The sequence below is a fragment of the Somniosus microcephalus genome, chromosome 5 (assembly GCF_052327205.1).
Source record: "Somniosus microcephalus isolate GS21.2 chromosome 5, FLI_Smic_1.0, whole genome shotgun sequence".
Classification (NCBI taxonomy): domain Eukaryota; kingdom Metazoa; phylum Chordata; class Chondrichthyes; order Squaliformes; family Somniosidae; genus Somniosus; species Somniosus microcephalus.
Genome location: NC_140991.1, coordinates 5,389,192 through 5,412,387, shown reverse-complemented (window position 1 = coordinate 5,412,387; position 23,196 = coordinate 5,389,192). Strand labels below are relative to the sequence as shown.

The 23,196-nt window shown below is 47.9% G+C and overlaps 1 protein-coding gene across 1 annotated transcript in view; it reads right to left on the bottom strand.

Annotated features, from left to right (window-relative positions):
- LOC147116835 (uncharacterized) overlaps positions 1–23,196 on the bottom strand; it is a 146,697-nt gene that overhangs the window by 81,635 nt on the left and 41,866 nt on the right. The window contains exons 5-9 of the mRNA XM_085987243.1: positions 14,171–14,293; positions 6,646–6,768; positions 4,183–4,305; positions 2,925–3,047; positions 1,599–1,724 (exon numbers count right to left, since the gene is read on the bottom strand). Of these exons, the coding sequence (XP_085843369.1) occupies positions 1,599–1,724; positions 2,925–3,047; positions 4,183–4,305; positions 6,646–6,768; positions 14,171–14,293 (618 nt within the window). The remainder of the gene's footprint in view (positions 1–1,598; positions 1,725–2,924; positions 3,048–4,182; positions 4,306–6,645; positions 6,769–14,170; positions 14,294–23,196) is intronic.

The following is a 23,196-nucleotide window of genomic DNA, read 5'->3' as shown; positions in this document are numbered from 1 at the left end:
GTAGTGAGTGATGAGGACATAAAAAACCTGCAAAGTGACATAGACAGGCTAAGTAAGTGGGCAGAGATTTGGCAGATGGAATACAATACTGGAAAGTGTGAGGTTATGCACTTTGGCAGGAAAAATCATAGAGCAAGTTATTATCTTAATGGCAAGAAACTGGAAAGTACTGTAGTACAAAGGGATCTGGGGGTCCTGGTGCACGAAACTCAAAAGGTTAGTATGCAGGTGCAGCAAGTGATTAAGAAGGTCAATGGAATGTTGGCTTTTATTGCTAGGGGGAATAGAATATAAAAATAGGGAGGTATTGCTGCAGTTGTACAAGGTATTGGTGAGACCGCACCTGGAATACTGCATACAGTTTTGGTGTCCATACTTAAGAAAAGTCATACTTGCTCTCGAGTCAGTACAAAGAAGGTTCACTCGGTTAATCCCGGGGATGAGGGGGTGGACATATGAGGAGATGTTGAGTAGATTGGGACTCTACTCATTGGAGTTCAGAAGAATGAGAGGCGATCTTATTGAAACATATAAGATTGTGAAGGGGCTTGATCGGGTGGATGCGGTGAGGATGTTCCCGATGATGGGTGAAACTAGAACTAGGGGGCATAATCTTAAAATAAGGGGCTGCTCTTTCAAAACTGAGATGAGGAGAAACTTCTTCACTCAGAGGGTGGTAGGTTTGTGGAATTTGCTGCCCCAGAAAGCTGTGGAAGCTACATCATTAAATAAATTTAAAACAGAAATAGACAGTTTCTTAGAAGTAAAGGGAATTAAGGGTTACGGGGAGCGGGCAGGAATTTGGACATGAGTCTAGGTTCGGAATGGTCATGGCCCTGTGGGTAGTGGAGCGGGCCCAGGGGCCGTGTAGCCTGGTTCTGCTCCTACTTCTTGTGTTCTAATTCTGTGTTAGATTTCAGGAGATGGTTTTATTCCTGTTCCTGGCTGGGGTGGAGATCGCCTTTACAGAAGGTAAGTACTGTAGAAAATATAGGGACAGTGATCTCCTGGACGAGTTTCGATCGCCTAGATGGGTCGGAGAGGAATTTCCCAGATTTTTTTCTCCCAAATTGGCCATTGGGTTTTTTATCTGGTTTTTCGCCTCTCCCGGGAGATCACATGGGTTCGGGTCGGATGGAGAGCGATAGAAGATTTGAGGTTAGGATCAGATCAGCCATGATCTTATTGAATGGTGGAGCAGGCTCGAGGGGCCGATTGGCCGACTCCTGCTCCTATTTCTTATGTTCTTATGGAGAGGATGTGGGGTCGGAAGTTCAGCAAGCCAGCTCTCTCTCTCTCTCTCTCTCTCTCTCTCTCTCTGTACTGGCACTTACAGTGGAAGAATTCAGACGCATGAGAGTTCCGAGTTGCAGGATTCAGTTGGAAGCTGGGAGACAAACTGTGACCCTTGACCTTTTGCTCCCTGTCCCTGTGCCTTATTTACCTCGCACGGTGTTCTTGTGCTGGCTTGCTTCAGGTTCGTCCCCACGGTATAGAGCACATTATTTACCTCATATACAAACAATGAACAGCCATCGTGAGTGCTGGCCTGACGTACTGCACGTCCTACGATCCTGAGGACCGCTCGGCTCTCTCACCTGTGCAGCTTTTCCGGTTGGGCTTCAGTTTCCAGCCATCCAGGCAGCTGCATTCCACCTGCCCACCCACTCGCTCCGCGCACACCTGGTCACAGCCGCCATTCTTCAGCCCGCAGGAAGTGATGTCTGCAAGGCCAAAGGTCACGGTCACACTTTGGGTCACCTAGAATTTCCCCCACAGACATTCCCACAACACAGGGTAAAGGGCCAGGAGATCAGGGGTTCGGGGGGGTGGGGGTTATATATGGAATAGCTGATATCCGGGATTGAGTTACAGGCTGGAATCTAATCGAGGGGTTCGGGGGGTTTATATATAGAATAACAGATACCCAGGAGTGAGTTACAGGCTGGAATCTAATCGAGGGGTTCGGGGGGTTTATATATAGAATAACGGATACCCGGGAGTGAGTTACAGGCTGGAATCTAATCGAGGGGTTCGGGGGGTTTATATATAGAATAACGGATACCCAGGAGTGAGTTACAGGCTGGAATCTAATCGAGGGGTTCGGGGGGTTTATATATAGAATAACAGGTACCCGGGAGTGAGTTACAGACTGGAATCTAATCGGGGGGTTTATATATAGAATAACAGATATACCCGGGAGTGAGTTACAGACTGGAATCTAATCGAGAGGTTCGGGGGATGTTTATATATAGAAAAACAGATATCCGGGAGTGAGTTACAGGCTGGAATCTAATCGAGGGGTTCAGGGGGTTTATATATAGAATAACAGATACCCGGGAGGGAATTATAGGCTGGAATCTAATTGGGGGGTTTATATATAGAATAACAGATACCCGGGTGTGAGGTCCAGGCTGGAATCTAATCGGGAGGTTCAGGGGGTTTATATATAAAATAACAGATACCCAGGAGTGAGTTACAGGCTGGAATCTAATCGAGGGGTTCGGGGGGTTTATATATAGAATAACAGATACCCGGGAGTGAGTTACAGGCTGGAATCTAATCGAGGGGTTCGGGGGGTTTATATATAGAATAACAGATACCCAAGAGTGAGTTACAGGCTGGAATCTAATCGAGGGGTTCGGGGGGTTTATATATAGAATAACAGATACCCAGGAGTGAGTTACAGGCTGGAATCTAATCGAGGGGTTCGGGGGGTTTATATATAGAATATACCCGGGAGTGAGTTACAGGCTGGGATCTGATCAAGAGCCACCAGTGATATTAGTGCTCCTAGACCTGGACCTCAATCCCTGGACAGGAGTGAAATGGGAACCAGCGGGGGTTGGGCTGGGCTCAGTCCAGTTGGTGGGTGGAGTGTCTGGTGGTGCTGCAATGTGGTGAAGTGTGTGGCTATTACTCACTGATGCAGGTCACGTTGTCCTTGTCCAATGCCAGCTCAACAGGGCACCCGCAGGTGTGGCTCCCGTTTCCATTGGTGCACTGGTGGGAGCAGCGACCGTTACTGATCTTACACTCATCGATATCTGGTCACGGTAAAAGGAGCAGAGTTAGACCGGCACCCGCCGGGAGAGAGTTAGACCGGCACCCGCCGGGAGAGAGTTAGACCGGCACCCGCCGGGAGAGAGTTAGACCGGCACCCGCCGCAGCAACAGCCTCAGCATCGTATTGTTGGTGCTGATGGGGGTGGAGAGATGATCAGACGTTGTTCCAGCTTTCCCTCCCGTCATCACTAATGAGAGTGACAACCTCAGGCGGTCAACAGTGGTGCCTCCCACAGTCAAATTCTCACATAAGAATGGTTAGCACAAGGCACTGTGCGGTTGGTGTCAGTGGGGAATGGCCAGCGTCGGCAATCGCGGTGCTGTTGGTGTCAGTGGGGAATGGTCAGGGTCGGCAATCGCGGAGCTAGTGGTGTCAGTGGGGAATGACGAAAGTCGGAAATCGTGGTGCTGTTGGTGTCAGTGGGGAATGGCCAGTGTCGGCAATTGCAGTGCTGCTGGTGTCAGTGGTAATTGGCCAGTGTCGGAAATCGCAGTGCTGCTGGTGTCAGTGGGGAATGGCGAGGGTCAGGGATTGCAGTGCTGCTGGTGTCAGTGGGGAATGGCGAGGGTCAGGGATCGCAGCACTGCTGGTGTCAGTGGGGAATGGTGAAGGTCAGGGATTGTGGTACTGCTGGTATCAGTGGGGAATGGCCGAGGTTGGGGATCACAGTGCTGCTGGTGTCAGTGGGGAATGGCCAAGGTCGTTGATTGCAGTGCTGCTGGTGTCAGTGGGGAATGGCCAGGGTCAGGGATCGCAGCGCTGCTGGTGTCAGTGGAGAATGGTGAGGGTCAGGGATTGTGGTGGGCTGGTGTCAGTGGGGAATGGCAGAGGTTGGGGAACGCAATGCTGCGGGTGTCAGTGGGGAATGGCCAAGGTCGTTGATTGCAGTGCTGCTGGTGTCAGTGGGGAATGGCGAGAGTCGGGGATCGTGGTGCTGCTGGTGTCAGTGGGGAATGGCCAGGTTGGGGATCACAGTGCTGCTGGTGTCAGTGGGGAATGGTCAGGGTTGGGGATCGCAGTGCTGCTGGTGTCAGTGGGGAATGGCCAGAGTTCGTCCACAAGAAACCATGGGCAGAATATTGGCTGTTATATAATAATTATAAAATACCGACCCACCGACACACTGCTTCCTGTCGACATGCAGCTGGTATCCACGGGAACAGGAGCAGTCATATGACCCATTCGTGTTTGTACAGATCTGGTTACAGCTCCCATTCTCAACCAGACATTCATCAAAATCTGCACAATAGAGAGAAATGGTTAAAAGTGTTTAGTCACAAATCGAAACAGTCTGTCTCACTCTCCGATACCAGCTCCTCCATCACCCACACACACAGCCTGTCCCACTCCCAGATACCAGCTCCTCCATCACCCACACAGCCTGTCCCACTCTCAGATACCAGCTCCTCCATCACCCACACACAGCCTGTCCCACTCTCAGATACCAGCTCCTCCATCACCCACACACAGCCTGTCCCACTCTCAGATACCAGCTCCTCCATCACCCACACACAGCCTGTCCCACTCTCAGATACCAGCTCCTCCATCACCCACACACAGTCTGTCCCACTCTCTGATACCAGCTCCTCTATCACCCACACACACAGCCTGTCCCACTCTCAGATACCAGCTCCTCCATCACCCACACACAGCCTGTCCCACTCTCAGATACCAGCTCCTCTATCACCCACACACAGCCTGTCCCACTCTCAGATACCAGCTCCTCCATCACCCACACACACAGCCTGTCCCACTCTCAGATACCAGCTCCTCCATCACCCACACACAGCCTGTCCCACTCTCAGATACCAGCTCCTCTATCACCCACACACAGCCTGTCCCACTCTCAGATACCAGCTCCTCCATCACCCACACACAGCCTGTCCCACTCTCAGATACCAGCTCCTCCATCACCCTCACACAGCCTGTCCCACCCTCAGATATAGACACATGCCGAGCTGCCCACAAATGCCCGTCTCCGTCCTATTGTGGGAGAGTTTGCCTGTCAGTATCTGTGGTGTGAGGGAATAAGCTATATTTCAGAAAGATACACCATAATATGAACAGAATTCTGATATTTATTAATACATGATATACTGGGTTTAAAAATCTAAAGCCTCGGAGACACAGGCTGCAAAGAGAAATACAGGCTTCTGAGATAAAGATCAGTTCATAACAAAGTTATAAAAACTAAACAAGCTTTGAAATGGGAATTAGTTAAATATACTAAAACAATTACCCTATTGAAATGGCAGTTTGGCGATTCCAGAAGATCTGGAGTTTGGGAATAACACAATGGAAGACCCAGTTTAAGGTGTTATAAGCTAACATGTTGAACAGAAACACAAACATTAAAAGAGGCATGTGCCTTTGAAAAGATGACATCAAGTAAAAGATACACCTGCTGGTCAAATAGTTTTTATGTTAAACTTGGAAGACAGGAAACACGATTAAATATGCAACCAATTGAGATAGCTAGAAAACAAGTAAACACTCAGTCAAAGTGTCTTTAATTTATACATGACTTCAATAGATACACCAAGCAATTACATTGTGTTTGTGTTGAACTTGGAGCAGTTAGGAGACTCAACATCTGCTAAAAACCAGCTAAGCCAATATTAAGAATTGAATGAAAGAATTTTATAAGAATGGTATCAAACAGAAACCATTGCTGTCACATTGTTTTTATGGTGGTTTTTGGAACACCTAAAGGTAGAGACATAATTATGCATGCAGTAGCTAAATTGACAATAAGATCAGAAAGCATTCAAAAGAGAGAATGAATAAGACAATTAGCTTACATCAGCCGAGAACATCAAAGAATAAACCACTGCAAAAAGGGTATAAAAGAATGACCTTTTCAAACAGAAAGTCAGAACTCGCTGAACGGGCCAAGCGTTTCTCAACTTCACAGGCACGCTTTGTAAGTTTTTAACTTTGAGTCTCGGGTAATCAAAGTAATTGATTTTGGTGGATAATCTGGATTTAGAAATAAGTAAGAAATATAGAAATGTAACGAAGTAAAGATTTGAGAATAAGGATCTCTGAGAAATAAGAAATGTAAGCTATTTGTATTTTGAATTGTTATTGTTGCGACTGATTCAACAGCTGTTAACTGAATGTCGGCTCTTAAATAAAACGATATATTTTTAGAATTGTCTCAGAGTATTTCTGTATAAACTCGTGAACCCAATTTCTGTATACTCTTTTGTATGGAGTTGCAGAATTCTGGGGGGTATTCCGGCCCCTCATAATATCCGGAAGGTTACAGTCTAGTTAAACTTATTAAAAGTGCTATCTGGAGGACGGTAACATCTTCAGTCATTCCTTTCCTTTAGGGAGAGATAGCCTGAACCTTTAGACCCATTTAAGCGTCTTATGGAATTCGGCTATCTCTAACTTAAGTTGAAGGTGAACGTCTGGGGAATTCGCCTGATCTGGGGTAACCCGAGACAGGGCTAGGACTAGTAATTACCCCTTCAGTGGTGGTGCATCTGGTGTGTGCCTCCCCGTGCTCCGCCTGCCTGCCATACCCGTGGAACACGGCCCATTGCTAGCGCTTGCCGTTACTTGTTTTACCTGTGCAGGACCTCCTGTCCTCGGTCAGTGTGTAGCCCTCGTTACACTGGCACTGGAAGCTGCCCACTCCGTTCACACACACCTGCTGGCACGGCCCGTTGCCCAACGAACACTCATCGATATCTGCAAATCCCCAGAAACGCCACGTTAGTGAGAATGCTGGCGGGCACGGATCGTCAGTGGGTGCAAGTGCCTCATGATTTTGGCACTGGATTAATAACTCAGACATCGGGAGTTCAGATCTCACGAGAAGAGGTTGGGAATTTGATTCCAACAAACCTGGTCACTCATTGTGCTGGCGTGACTCAGTCCCCACAAAGCCATGATGCCTCTTAATTCCCTCAGGGAATAAACACTGCCTTACCCGTTGTAAAGTCTGTGGGTTGTTTAGTTAATTAATACACAGACTCCAAGAGTAACTTAAAACAGGACTTTACTATTCGAAGGTCAGGGCGAATCTGCTCAATACTTCCTGACACAGCACTTATATACCGGTGTGGTCACCGTCGGTATTACAGTATACAGAAGCCAACAAAGTAGTGCAACACCTAAAGTAGTTCTCTTAAAGGTGGACGGTTACATACAATAGTTCTCTTAAAGGTAGACGGGTACATACACTACACCCGTGTCACCCCCAGCATCCACAGCTTTTGGGGGAGAGAGTGCCAGATTTCAACCACCCTTTGTGTGAAGAAGTGCTTCCTGACATCACCCCTGAACGGCCTGGCTCTAATTTTAAGGTGTTCTGGACTCCCCCCACCAGAGGAAATAGCTTCTCTCTATCTACCCCATCAACTCCTTTAATCATCTGAAACACCTCGATTAGATCACCCCTTAATCTTCTAAACTCCAGGGAAAACAAGCCCAGTCTGTGCAACCTGTCATCGCAATTTAACCCTTTTAGCCCCGGTATTTCAGTGATCTTCTCCTGTGTTTGCCACACATGTTGGAATGATTCGAGATTTTGGTGGTCAATGATGAATGATTCCTCTTCTTTAAACAGAACTATAGAAATTATAGCAGTGAAACAGGCCATTTGGCCCATCCAGTCAGTTGGTGTTTATCCTCCACACCCGCTGGTTTTATTCATAGTTTCTGGGATAGGGTGGCACAGAGCAGGCGGCATTTATTGACCTCGTATTAACATAGAAACATAGAGATAGGAACAGGAGTAGGCCATTCGGCCCTTCGAGCCTGCTCCGCCATTCAATGAGATCATGGCTGATCTTCATCTGAGATCTTAGCTGATCTTACCAGTTCAGTACCCCGTCCCCGCCTTTTCTCCGTAACCCTTAATCCCCTTAGCCTTCAGAAATATATCCAATTCTCTCTTGAAAATATTTATTGAATTAGCCTTCACAGCCCTCTGTGGCAGGGAATTCCACAGGCTCACCACTCTTTGAGTGAAGAAATTCTTCCTCATCTCTGTTTTAAATGATTTGCCCGCTATTTTTAGACTGTGGCCCCTGGTTCTGTGCTCCCCTGCCATTGGAAACATTCTCTCTGAATTCAGCCTGTCCAGGCCTGCCATAATTTTATATGTTTCGATGAGATCCCCTCTCAATCTTCTAAACTCCAGTGAGTACAAGCCCAAACTATTCAATCTCTCCTCGTAGGTCATTCCCGCCATTCCAGGTATCAGCCTGGTGAATCGCCGCTGCACTCTTTCCATGGCAAGAACATCCTTCCGCAGATGGGGCGACCAAAACTGTACACAATACTCCAGATGCGGTCTCACCAGCACCTTGTACAGCTGTAGTAAGGTATCCCTATTCCTATACTCGAACCCCCTTGATATGAAGGCCAACATACCATTTGCCTTCTTAATCGCCTGTTGCACCTGCATGCTCTCCTTCAGTGACTGGTGCACAAGAACACCCAGGTCCCTCTGCACTTCCCCATCTCCCAATCTATTGCCATTTAGATAATAATCTACCCTCCTGTTTTTACCCCCAAAGTGGATAACCTCGCATTTATCCACATTATAGTGCATCTGCCACGTATCCGCCCATTCCCCCAACCTGTCCAAATCGCACTGTAGCCTCCTGACATCCTCATCAGAGCCCACCCCTCCTCCTAGTTTAGTGTCGTCAGCGAATTTGGAAATATTGCATCCAATTCCCTGATCCAGATCATTTATATATATTGTGAACAGCTGGGGTCCCAGGACAGATCCTTGCGGCACCCCGCTGGTCACTGCCTGCCACTCCGAAAACGAGCCGTTTATTCCAACTCTCTGTTTTCTATCCGCCAGCCAGTTCTCTATCCACGTTAATACTTTGCCCCCAATCCCATGAGCCTTAATTTTGCATGATAATCTTTTGTGTGGAACCTTATCGAAGGCTTTCTGGAAGTCAAGGTACACCACATCCACTGGCTCTCCCCCATCTATTTTACCAGTTACTTCCTCAAAAAATTCCAGCAGATTAGTCAAACACGATTTACCCTTTGTAAATCCATGTTGACTCTGTCCGATCCTTTCCCCATTTGTCAAGTGCTCCGCTATTTTATCCTTAATAATGGACTCTAGCATTTTGCCCACAACCGATGTAAGGCTTACTGGTCTATAATTCCCTGCTTTCTCTCTACCCCCCTTTTTAAATATTGGGGTAACATTAGCTACCCTCCAATCCACGGGTACTGTTCCCGAGTCAATGGAGTTCCGGAAGATGATCCTTAGAGCATCTGCTATCTCCAGGGCCACCTCCTTAAGTACCCTAGGATGTAGTTTATCAGGCCCCGGGGATTTGTCGGCCTTCAGTCCCCTCAACTTACCCAACACCATATCCCTAGAGATACTAATTTCTGTCAGCTCCTCCCTCTCATTAGTCCCTATGTTTGCCGATATTCCTGGGAGGTTATTTGTGTCCTCCTTTGTGAATACAGAACCAAAGTATGAGTTTAATTGGTCTGCCATTTCCTTATTCTCCATTATATATTCTCCCGAATCGGACTGCAAGGGACCGACTTGGGATTTTACCAGTCTTTTCCTCCTGATATACCGATAAAAGCTTTTGCAGTCTGTCTTTATGTTTGCTGCAAGTTTACTTTCGTATTCTATTTTCCCCTTCCTGATTAATCCCTTTGTCCTCTTTTGCTGTATCCTGTACTGCCCCCAATCTTCCGGTCTGGTGCTTTTTTTTGCCAGTTGATATGCCCTTTTTTTTGATTTTATGCTGTCCCTAATTTCCCTCGTTATCCACGGTTGAGCCACCTTTTTAGGTTTATTTTTATGCCAAACGGTTTATTTTTATGCCAAACACTTTGTCACATCTGGCAGTAACAGTGAGAGCCCTTCCCCAAGGTACAGTCAATGGGCAGCTATTTGAGGCACAGCGAGATCCCACAACAGGAATGACTGGTCTTAAATCTTGGCCAGCTCACTGGGAGAACTTCCTCCTGCTCTTCCAATAGTGCCGTGCGATCAGAAATAACCACAACAGGCAGAGAGGACCTCGGTCTGACAATTCATCCGCAATGGAGCACTCCACCTAAAGCTGACAGGTACAGCACGGGTTAGATACAGAGTAAAGCTCCCTCTACACTGTCCCATCAAACACTCCCAGGGCAGGTACGGCACAGGTTAGATACAGAGTAAAGCTCCCTCTACACAGTCCCATCAAACACTCCCAGAGCAGGTACAGCACGGGTTAGATACAGAGTAAAGCTCCTTCTACACTGTCTCATCGAACACTCCCAGGGCTGGTACAGCACGGGTTAGATACAGAGTAAAGCTCCCTCTACACTGTCCCATCAAACACTCCCATGGCAGGTACAGCACGGGTTAGATACAGAGTAAAGCTCCCTCTACACTGTCCCATCAAACACTCCCAGGGCAGGTACAGCACGGGTTAGATAAAGAGTAAAGCGGGCTACACTGTCCCATCAAACACACCCAGAGCAGGTAATGCACGGGTTAGATACAGAGTAAAGCTCCCTCTACACTGTCCCCATCAAACACTCCCAGGGCAGGTACAGCAAGGGTTAGATAGGGTAAAGCTCCCTCTACACTGTCCCATCAAACACTCCTAGGGCAGGTACAGCACAGGTTAGATACAGATTAAAGCCCCCTCTGGTGTGAGTGTATGAGGATGAAACTGTGATGGTTATTGTGAGGCTGTGTGCGGGCTACTGGTAGCGGGTTGGCTAGTGGGTGTGTGCAGGGTGAGTGTATGCATTGGCGTGTATTGGCGAGTGTGTGGGCATTTGTCCGCAGGTCGGTGAGATAGTGTCCGTGAGAGTGAGCAGGTTGGTGAGTGTGTGCGTGGGCGAGCGGGCGGGCACGTGAATAAGTGCAGGAATGGGTGGGTGAGTCAATGAGTGTATAGGGTGCTTAACTTTATATTTAACATAAGAACATAAGAAATAGGAGCAGGAGTAGGCCATTTGGCCCTTCGAACCTGCTCCGCCATTCAATGAGATCATGGCTGATCTTCTGCCTCAACTCCATTCACCGGCCCTATCGCCATATCCCTTGATGCCCTTACTAGTCAGAAATCTATCGACTTCTGTTTTGAATATACCCAATGACTGAGCCTCCACAGCCCTCTGGGGTAGAGAATTCCAAAGATTCACCACCCTCTGTGTGAAGAAATGTCTTCTCATCTGAGCCCTGAATGGCCGACCCTTTATCCTGAGGCTGTGGCCTCTGGTTCGAGACTCCCCAGCCAAGGGAAACATTCTCCCAGCATCCACTCTATCAAGCCCTGTAATAATTTTGTATGCTTCAATGAGATCCCCTCTCATTCTTCTGAATTTAAGAGAATACAGGCCTAGTTTACTCAATCTCTTCTCATACGACATTCCCGCCATCCCAGGAGTCAATCTCGTGAACCTTCGTTGCACTCCCTCTATGGCAAGTATATCCTTCCTTAGGTAAGGAGACCAAAATTGTACACAGTCCTCCAGTGTGGTCTCACCAAGGCCCTATATAATTGGAGTAAGACTTCTTTACTCCTGTACTCAAATCCTCTTGTAATGAAGGCCAGCATACCATTTGCCTTCCTAATGGCTTACTGCACCTGCACATTCACTTTCAGTGACTCATGTACAAGGACACCCAGGTCCCTTTGAGCATCTGCATTCCCCAATCTTTCACCATTTAGGAAATACTCTGCCTTTCTGTTTTTTCTACCAAAGTGGATAACTTCACATTTATCCACACTATATTCCATCTGCCATGTTCTCACCCACTCACTGAGCCTGTCGAGATCCCCTTGAAGCCTCTTCACATCCTCTTCACAACTGACACTGCCACCTAGCTTTGTATCATCAGCAAATTTGGAAATGTTACATTTAGTCCCCTCATCCAAATCATTGATATAGATTGTGAATAGCTAGGGCCCAAGCACCGGTCCTTGCGGTACCCCACTCGTCACAGCCTGCCATCCTGAAAAAGACCCGTTTATCCCTACTCTTTGTTTTCTGTCTGTTAACCAATTCTCAATCCATGCTAGTATATTACCCCCAATTCCATGTGCCCTAATTGTGTTCACCAACCTCTTGTGTGGGATCTTATCAAAGACCTTCTGAAAATCCAGATACACCACATCTACCGGTTCCCCTTTGTCTACTCCACTAGTTACATCATCAAAGAACTCCAATAGGTTTGTCAAACAGGATTTCCCTTTCATAAATCCATGTTGCCTCTGCTCAATCTTACTATTAGTTTCTAAGTGCCCAGTTATTGCATCCTTTATAATAGATTCCAGCATTTTCCCAACTACTGATGTGAGGCTAACAGGTCTGTAGTTCCCTGTTTTCTCTCTCCCTCCTTTCTTAAATAGCGGGGTTACATTTGCTATCCTCCAATCTGCAGGAACCGTTCCAGAATCTATAGAATTTTGGAAAGATGACAACCAATGCGTCCACTATCCCAATTGCCACCTCTTTCAAAACCCTAGGATGTAGGTCATCCGGTCCTTGGGATTTATCGACTTTTAGTCCCATTAATTTTGCGAGTACTGTTTTTTTACTAATAATTTCTTTAAGTTCCTCATTCTCGTCACACCCTTGGTTTTCTTGTATTTCTGGGAGGTTTTTTGTGTCTTCGTCTGTGAAGACAGAAACAAAGTATTTATTTAATTTCTCCACCATTTTCTCATTCCCCATTATAAATTCTCCCACCTCTGACTGTAAAGGACCTACATTTACCTTCTCCAGTCTTTTCCTTTTCACATACCTATAGAAGCTTTTACAGTCTGTTTTTATATTTTTTGCTAGTTTGTGCTCATATTCCATTTTCCCTTTCTTTATCAATTTCCTGGTCCCCCTTTGCTGATTTCTAAAAAGATCCCAATCCTCAGGCTGACTGCTTTTTCTGGCAACTTTAGAAGCTTCCTCCTTTGACTCAATACTAGCTTTAATTTCTTTTGTTAGCCATGGTTGGATCACTTTTCCTTTTGGGTTTTTATGCCCTAGAGGAATATGTTTGTTGCAAATTATGCATTATTTCCTTGAATGTTAGCCATTGTATGTCCACCTTCATACCTTTTAGTGTAGTCCCCCAATCTACCATGGCCAACTTGTTCCTCATACCCTTGTAGTTTCCTCTGTTTAGATTGAAGACCTTAGTTTTAGATTGGACTACATCACTCTCAAGCTTAATGTAAAATTCAATCATATTATGGTCACTTGTCCCTAAAGGCCCCTTTATCACAAGGTTATTGATTAGCCCTTTCTCATTACACAGTAACAGATCCAGAATAGCCTGTTCCCTGGTTGGTTCCTCCACATACTGATCCAGGAAACCATCTCACCTGCATTCCAAGAATTCGTCCTCCACACCATTAGTGGTAATTTGATTTGTCCAGTCAATATGTAGATTAAAGTCCCCCATGATTACCATATTGCCCTTGTTACATGCACTTATAATTTCTTGATTGATACTGTGCCCTACATTACCATTACTGATTGGCGACCTATACATAACTCCCACCAATGTTTTTCACCCTTTGCTGTTTCTTAGCTCCACCCAAACTGATTCCATTTTTACATCACGATCTGCCAAGCCAAGATCTTTTATCTCTACCATACCGATCTCATCCCTTATTAACGGCGTTACGCCACCTCCTTTTCCTTTTTGTCTGTCCTTCCTAAATGTTGAGTACCCTGGAACATTCAGTTTCCAGCTTTGGTTACCCTGCAACCATGTCTCTGTGCTGGCAATTACATCATACCCATTTACTCTATTAGTGCCATTAATTCATCCACCTTGTTGCGAATGCTACGTGCATTTAGATAAAGTGCCCTCAACTTTGTCTGTTTAATATTTTTCTGCACTTTGACCCTCTTTACTGTTGGCCTTTGTTTCTGCTCCCTACTAATTTTGCTGACTATTTTTCTAACTTGAGTGAGTGCGTGAGGAGTGAGTGAGTGAATGAGTGGGTGTATGAGTGTGCAGGCGAGCAGGCGTGGGTGAGTGTGAGTGTGTGGGTGAGTGTGAGCAGGTTAGTGTGAGGCTGTGGGATGGAACCTTGTGACATTACTGGAGAGGGGTTGCACAGTCTGACCCCGCCCCACTCACCGAAACAGGAGTAACCATCTCCGTTGAAACCCTGGTAGCACTGGCAGAAGTAAGAACCGATGATATTGCCGCACCTGGCGTTGGTATCGCAGCCATGCTTGCCGGAGGCACACTCATTGTCATCTAGAGAATGAACAGAGATTCATTATAGCAACGTGTTAGAAAGGGTTCACAGAATCAGACAGCACCCATGGAGGCCATTTGGCCCTTCGTGCCTGGGCCGGTTCAGTTTTGCCGAGTGTTAGCAGTGGGCACCGGTATCATTAAAAATCCCACCGTGCGGGGCAGCAAGATTGGAAAAGGTAGGAAAAAATGGTAAATCAGGAAGTAATGATTGGTGATATCCACTTGGACAAGTGCGGATTACTTAAGGAAAGCCCGCACGGATTTGTTAAAGGCAAATTTTTTTTTTTTTATTAGTTCATGGGATGTGGGCGTCGCTGGCAAGGCCGGCATTTATTGTCCATCCCTAATTGCCCTTGAGAAGGTGGAGTTGAGCCGCCGCCTTGAACCGCTGCAGTCCGTGTGGTGAAGGTACTCCCACAGTGCTGTTAGGGAGGGAGTTCCAGGATTTTGACCCAGCGACGATGAAGGATCGGCGATATACTTCTAAGTCAGGATGGTGTGTGACTTGGAGGGGAACTTGGAGGTGGTGGTGTTCCCATGCGCCTGCTGCCCTTGTCCTTCTAGGTGGAAGAAGTCGCGGGTTTGGGAGGTGCTGCTGAAGAAGCCTTGGCGAGTTGCTGCAGTGCATCTTGTCGATGGTACACACTGCAGCCACAGTGCGCCGGTGGTGGAGGGGGGTGAATGTTTAAGGTGGTGGATGGGGTGCCAATCAAGCGGGCTGCTTTGTCCTGGATGGTGTCGAGCTTCTTGAGTGTTGTTGGAGCTGCACTCATCCAGGCAAGTGGAGAGTATTCCATCACACTCCTGACTTGTGCCTTGTAGATGGTGGAAAGGCTTTGGGGAATCAGGAGGTGAGACACTCGCTGCAGAATACCCAGCCTCTGACCTGCTCTTGTTGCCACAGTATTTATGTGGCTGGTCCAGTTAAGTTTCTGGTCAATGGTGACCCCCAGGATATTGATGGTGGGGGATTCGGCGATGGTAATGCCATTGAATGTCAAGGGCAGTGGTTTTTGAAGATAGTCATTGCCTGGCACTTGTGTGGCACAAATGTTATTTGCCACTTATCAGCCCAAGCCTGAATGTCGTCCAGGTCTTGCTGCATGTGGCCATGGACTGCTTCATTATCTGAGGAGTTGCGAATGGCACTGAACACTGTGCAGTCATCAGCAAATATCCCCATTTCTGACCTTATGATGGAGGGAAGGTCATTGATGAAGCAGCTGAAGATGGTTGAGCCTGGGACACTGCCCTGAGGAACTCCTGCAGCGATGTCCTGGGGCTGTGATGCCTGACCTCCAACAACCACACCCATCTTCCTTTGTGCTAGGTATGACTGCAGCCAGTGGAGCGTTTTCCCCCCGATTCCCATTGACTTCAATTTTACTAGGGCTCCTTGATGTCACACTCGGTCAAATGCTGCCTTGATGTCAAGGGCAGTCACTCTCTCCTGACCTCTGGAATTCAGCTCTTTTGTCCATGTTTGGACCAAGGCTGTAATGAGGTCTGGAGCCGAGTGGTCTTGGTGGAACACAAACTGGGCATCAGTGAGCAGGTTATTGGTGAGTAAGTGCTGCTTGATAGCACTGTTGATGACACCTGCCATCACTTTGCTGATGATTGAGAATAGACTGATTGGGCAGTAATTGGCCAGATTGGATTTGACCTGCTTTTTGTGGACAGGACATACCTGGGCAGTTTTCCACATTGTTGGATAGATGCCAGTGTTATAGCTGTACTGGAACAGCTGTATAGTGTTTAACTAACTTGATTGAGTTTTTTGATGAAGCAACAGAGAGGGTTGATGAGGGTAATGCGGTTGACGTAGTGAACATGGACTTCCAAAACGCGTTTGACAAAGTGCCACATAATGGGCTTGTCAGCAAAGTTGAAGCCCATGGAATAAAAGGGACAGTGGACATGGATACGGAATTGGCTGAGTGACAGGAAACAGAGAGTAGTGGTGAACGGTTGGTTTTCGGACTGGAGGAAGGTATACAGTGGTGTTCCCCAGGGGTCAGTTCTAGGACCACTGCTTTTCTTGATATATATTAATGACTTGGACATGGGTGTACAGGGCACAATTTCAAAATTTGCAGATGAGACAAAACTTGGAAGTAAAGTAAACAGTGAGGAGGAGAGTGATAGAAGTCAGGACGACATAGACAGGCAGGTGAAATGGGCAGACACGTGGCAGATGAAATTTAACGCAGAAAAGTGTGAAGTGATACATTTTGGAAGAACAAGGAGAGGAAATATAAACTAAAGGGTACAATTCTAAAGGGGGTGCATGAACAGAGACCTGGGGGTATATGTGCACAAATCATTGAAGGTGGCAGGGCAGGTTGAGAAAGCGGTTAATAAAGCATACGGGATCCTGGGCTTCATAGAAATGTGGGGGCAAAATTCGATGGCTTTGCACCTCCCGTTAGCGCCCGTGCGTGGCGCCGCTAACACCTCCCGCGAAATTCAGCTGGAGGTTAGCGGCGGCGGTAACCAGTAGCACCCCGTGGCGCTGCGCCTCCGGCAATGACGTAATCGCCGTGCGCAACGCCCCGCTCGCGCCCCAGCTGCGAGCTTCAGTAGCGCCCCGACTTACCGCCGGACACTATTTCCGACAGGGTTAGGGAGGCGTATGTGTGGCCGGGGCACCGATATTTAAAGGGGAGGTGCCGGGCGGCCATTTTTGTTGCTGGCCACCTGACCCTTTGCCGTCCCCAGCCTCCTCTGCAGCCACCCCGCGGGGTGCCAGCCGCGCTGTGTCAGCCCAGCTCTCCTATTGAATAGCGCTGCGATAGTCACTGGCAGCACCCCAAGAGGGAGGGAGAGCAATTCCAGTAGCACCCCGCCTCCCTTTTGGCAACCGAATTTTTCCCTGATAGAGTACAAAAGCAAGGAAATGATGATGAACCTTTATAAAACACTGGTTCGGCCTCAACTGGAGTATTGTGTCCAATTCTGGGCACCGCACTTTAGGAAGGATGTGAAGGCCTTGGAGAAAATGCAGAAAAGATTTATGAGAATGATTCCAGGGATGAGGGACTTCAGTTACGTGGATAGACTGGAGAAGCTGGGGTTGTTCTCCTTCGAGCAGAGAAGGTTGAGAGGACCTTGTTCATCTTCATTGCTTTCAGTTTCCCTTCTCGTGTTTGATCAGGTGTCTGCCAAGACTCGGTTTCACAGCCACATCATTTTCCTCAGTAACTGTCTCCGGTTCTGACTTATTCCACATGGATTCCAACTAAACTTCCACCCTTCATGTTTCGGATCCACCCAGGATTACAAATATCTCCAAGATATTCATCGTACTTGAACTACTGCTCTCGCCGCATCCTGAGATCCACGCTCAACGCCATGCGGCGCCACATGAACACTCTCGACCTCTCTCTTCAGCAGCACCGACGCACTCGTTCTCAAAGCTGCCCGTGTCCACAGTTCCATTTCATCCTTCGACTCATCCGAGGCATCAACAAAAAACTTTTTTTCTTCCTTTTCACTGTCAAGGATCACAGGCTTCATCAACTCTTGGACACCAACGCCCCTCCGGAACCTTCTTCCCCTTCACTTTCCTCTGACCCCACTTCTCCCAATCTCACCCCCTGCTGCGTTTTCCTATCCCGTCTGACCTTCCACTCTCTGACCCCGAACGATCAGTCTTCAGCAAAGGTCTGAGCTTCATCCCCTTACGCCCGCACCTCAATGAATTTCGAGCTCGGCACGATGCTGAGCTCTTTTTCCACCGCCTTCGTCTCCGTGCCCACTTCTCTGGCCAGGAGTCTTCCCCCCGCACAGCTGACCCTTTCTCCCGCTTTCAGAATTCTCGTTCTACCTGGACCCCTCCCTCTGAACTCTTACCCTCTCTAATTCATTTCATCGCTAACTGCCGGCGTGACATCGGCCGTCTCCATTTCTCTGCTCCCCTCACTCACTCCAACCTACCTCCCTCTGAACTTGCAGCACTCCATTCTCTCAGATCAAACCCTGACATTGTCATTAAACCTGCTGACAAGGGTGGTGCTGTTGTTGTTTGGCGAACCGAACTCTACCTAGCGGAAGCTGAACGCCAACTCTCCGACACCTCCTCCTACCTCCACCTGGACCATGACCCCACTACCGAACATCAAACCACCGTTTCCAAGACTGTCACTGACCTCATCTCCTCTGGAGATCTTCCCCCCACGGCCACCAACCTCACAGTTCCCCAACCCCGCACAGCCCGCTTCTACCTCCTTCCCAAGATCCACAAACAGGACTGCCCTGGTAGACCCATCGTTTCAGCCTGTTCTTGCCCCATGGGACTTATCTCTTCCTATCTCGACTCTATCTTTTCTCCCCTTGTCCAGTCTGTTCCCACCTACATCCGCGACTCTTCCGACGCTCTCCGCCACTTTAACAGTTTCCAGTTTCCTGGCCCCAACCGCTTCCTTTTCACCATGGACGTACAATCCCTCTACACCTCCATCCCCCACCAGGATGGCCTGAGGGCGCTCCGCTTCTTCCTTGAACAGAGGCCCAACCAGTCCCCATCCACCACCACCCTCCTCCGCCTGGCTGAACTTATTCTCACATTGAACAACTTCTCCTTTGACTCCACTCATTTCCTCCAAATTAAAGGTGTTGCTATGGGTACCTGTATGGGTCCTAGCTATGCCTGCCTTTTCGTGGGATATGTGGAACACTCTTTGTTCCAGTCCTACTCGGGTCCCCTCCCTCACCTCTTTTTCCGGTACATTGATGACTGTATTGGTGCCATTTCCTGTTCTCGCCCTGAACTTGACAATTTCATTCACTTTGCTTCCAATTTCCACCCTTCCCTCACCTTCACATGGTCCATCTCCGACTCTTCCCTTCCCTTCCTCGACTTCTCCTTCTCCATCTCTGGGGATAGGTTATTGACTAACATTCACTAAAAGCCCACTGACTCCCACAGCTACCTGGACAACACTTCCTCCCACCCCGCTTCCTGTAAGGACTCTATTCCATTCTCCCAGTTTCTCCGTCTCTGCCATATCTGCTCCGACGATGCCACCTTCCACACCAGTGCTACCAACATGTCTTCCTTTTTCCTCAACCGAGGATTCCCCTCTACTCTGGTTGACATGGCCCTTGACCGTGTCAGTTCTATCTCCCGCACTTCTGCCCTCACCCCTGCCCCTCCCTCCTGGAACCACGATAGAGTTCCCCTTGTCCTCACCTTTCACCCCACCAGCCTCCACATTCAACGGATCATCCTCCGCCATTTCTGCCACCTCCAGCGTGATCCCACCACCAAACGCATCTTCCCCTCCCCTTTCAGAATTCCGTAGGGACCACTCCCTCCGCGACGCCCTAGTCCACTCCTCTATCATGCCCAGCATTCTTTCTCCTTCGCCTGGCACCTTCCCGTGCAAGCACAATAGATGCAATACGTGTCCTTTTACCTCCCCCCTTCCCATTGTCCAGGGCCCCAAACATAGAAGATAGGAGCAGGAGTAGGCCATTCGGCCCCGCGAGCCTGCTCCGCCATTCAATGCAATCATGGCTGATCATCCAAATTCAGTACCCTGTCCCTGCCTTCTCCCCATACCCCTTGATCCCTTTAGCCTTAAGAAATATATCCAACTCCTTCTTGAATATATTTAATGAATTGGCCTCCACTGCCTTCTGTGGTAGAGAATTCCACAGGTCCACCATTCTCTGGGTGAAGAAATTCCTCCTAATTTCTGTCCTAAATGGCCTACCCCTTATCCTTAGACTGTGACTCCTGGTTCTGGACTCCCCGACCATCGGGAACATCCTTCCAGCATCTAGTCTGTCCAGTCCTGTCAGAATTTTATAAGTTTCAATGAGATCCCCTCTCATTCTTCTAAACTCCAGTGAGTACAAGCCCAATCGACCCAATCTCTCCTCAGACGTCATTCCTGCCATCCCAGGTATCAGCCTGGTGAATCTTCGCTGAACTCCTTCCATGGCAAGAACATCCTTCCTCAGATAAGGCGACCAAAACTGCATACAGTACTCAAGGTGTGGTCTCACCAAGGCCCTGTATAACTGCAGCAAAACACCCCTTCCAGGTGAAACAGCGATTTACTTGTACTTCTTGCAATTTAGTATATTGTATTCACTGCTCACGATGTGGTCTCCTCTACATTGGGGAGACCAAACGCAGATTGGGTGACCGCAGCGGGGAACACCTCCATTCAATCCATAAGGGGGACCCTGAGCTTCCGGTCACCTATCACTTTAATTCACCGCCCCACTCCCACTCAGACCTCACTGTCCTCGGCCTCTTGCATTGTTCCACGGAAGCTCAGTGTAAGCTCGAGGAACAGCACCTCATCTTTCGATTAGGCACTTTACAGCCTTCCGGACTCAACATCGAGTTCAACAATTTCAGATCATAACCCCGGCCCCTATCATATATATATTTATTATCCACACTTTTTGTTTGTGCCTCCTGTTCTTCTCTCCCACATGGCAGCTGTCTTTCATTCTACCAGCGCAATTTATACTTCATCTCGAGCCATCCTTTGTTTCTTAACCTGCCCCATTACCATCTCCTCTTCCCTTGAATATCTCTTAATGTCTCTTAACCTCTCCGGCCTTCTATCCTATCACAGACCTTCCCTTTTGTTCTTTCATCCCCTCCCCCATTTCCCAGCCCCTACCCTTGCTTAAAAATCTGTTCCATTTCCTGCTTTTTTCCAGTTCTGACGAAAGGTCATCGACCTGAAATGTTAACTCTATTTCTTTCTCCACGGATGTTGCCTGACCTGCTGAGTTTTTCCAGCGTTTTCTGTTGTTATTTCAGATTTCCAGCATCCGCAGTAAGTTGAGAGGAGATTTGATCGAGGTGTTCAAATCCATGAGGGGTGTCGACAGAGTAGATAGAGAGAAACTGTTCCCATTGGCGGAAGGGCCGAGAACCGGAGGACACAGATTTAAGGTGATTGGCAGAAGAGCCAAAGGAGACAGGAGGAAAAACCTTTTTTACGCAGCGAGTGTTATGATCTGGAATGTTCTCCCTGAAAGGGTGGTGGAGGCAGATTCAATCACAGCTTTGAAAAGGGAGTTGGATAAGTATCTGAAGGGAAGAAATGTGCAGGGCTACGGGGAAAGGGCGGGGGAGTGGGACTGGCTGAAGTGCTCTTGCAGAGAGCCGGCACGGGCTCTGTTAGATCTGTGATTCTGAGAGTATGATGTTTTTCAATAACCACACGGATGCTGTAACTTAACAATCAACAGGTATTTACCGGAGTAGGGTAGTCTCAGGACTGGGGTACAGAGGCATGCTCAAGGCTTATATACAGGTGTGGTCACTGCCGGTACTACAGTATACAGGAGCTGTAAAAGTAGTTCTCTCTTAAAGGTACATACACTACAATTCCTCCCCTTTTAGATTAGTAGTACCCATAATGTTCAAATAACAATTAACACTTTAACATGTACATTAAACAACAATAGTCCATTTATAGATTCAGTCTTTGGGGCGGCTTCCTGATCCTTTCGGGATAGTGCCTTTCCTGAGGTTCTTGTTCTTGGTGCGAAGGCGATTCTGGCCCCTTTTTATCGGTTAGTTCATTGGGTTCCACTGCTACTGGTTCGGAGGTAGATGCTACCGGTATGTCGGGTTCATCCCCAGGTACGCAAGACATGGGGTTGACTCGTTCCTGTGACGCTAAGATCTGGTCGACGTGGCGTCTCACAATGTTCTCCCCGACATCCACTGTGTACATTAATGGCCCCTGCCGTGTGCATAATGTTCCGGGTTGCCATTTCTCTGTTCGGTAGTCACGGGCCAAGACTGGTTGTCCTACATTGAAGCTCCTCGTCGGCTTCTCATTGATGTGCTGGAATTGTTTATCCTCAACATTTCTTCGCACATTTGGTCTGAGCAAGTCCAGACGAGATCGCAACCTTCGGTTAAAGAACATCATGGCCGGGGTCTGGTTGGTAACTGCATGTGTCGCGTTTCGGTAGGCTAATAAGAAATTGTCCACCTTATGCTGTAGTGGAATTTCATCGTCGCACATGGCCTTTATCGCCTTCTGAAAGGTTTCTACGAACCTCTCAGCCAATCCATTTGTGGCTGGATGATACGGGGCGGATGTGTAATGCCTTACCCCATTCCTTCTCATAAATTTTCGAAACTCTTCGGACATAAACTGTGGTCCATTATCAGAGCAAATCTGCTCTGGCAAGCCGTTTCTGGCAAATATGGTCCGTAGGACTGCAATCGTTTTCTCTGTAGTGGTTGAGGACATTTTTATCACCTCAGGCCACTTTGAATGAGCATCACTGCTATTAAGAACATTGAGTCCATGAATGGACCAGCAAAATCAATATGCACCCATTGCCATGGAGAGGAGGGCCAATCCCATGGGTGTAGAGGGGCATGTGGTGGTGCATTTTGGACCTTCTGGCATCCTGAGCAGCTCTTGGTTAGGTCTTCGATTTGTTGATCGATACCCGGCCACCACACATAAGCCCTAGCAAGGCTTTTCATTTTCACTCCCCCCAGATGACCTTCATGCAGCTCATTTAGCACTCTCTCCCTTAACTTGGGTGGATCACCACTCTGGATCCACACATCACTGTCCCCTGGCATATTGACAGCTGTTCTCTTCTGGATGAGAATGCTGGCAACAGTGAGTCGCCATGCGTTGGCCATCCCCTCACCGTCAAATCATATACCCGAGACAGCGTCGGATCATTGCGGGTCTCCTTCTCTATATCCGCGTTCGCTACTGGCAATCGTTCAATTATTGACGAATAAAATATCTCGATAGGGTCCACTGCTGGTGCTTCCTCCACAGTAGGCAGTGGCAGGCGCGATAGCCCATCAGCGTTTCCATGCTGTTTCGTGCCTTTATATTCTATTTCATATTGATTCGCCACTAGAAACAGGGACCATCTTTGTA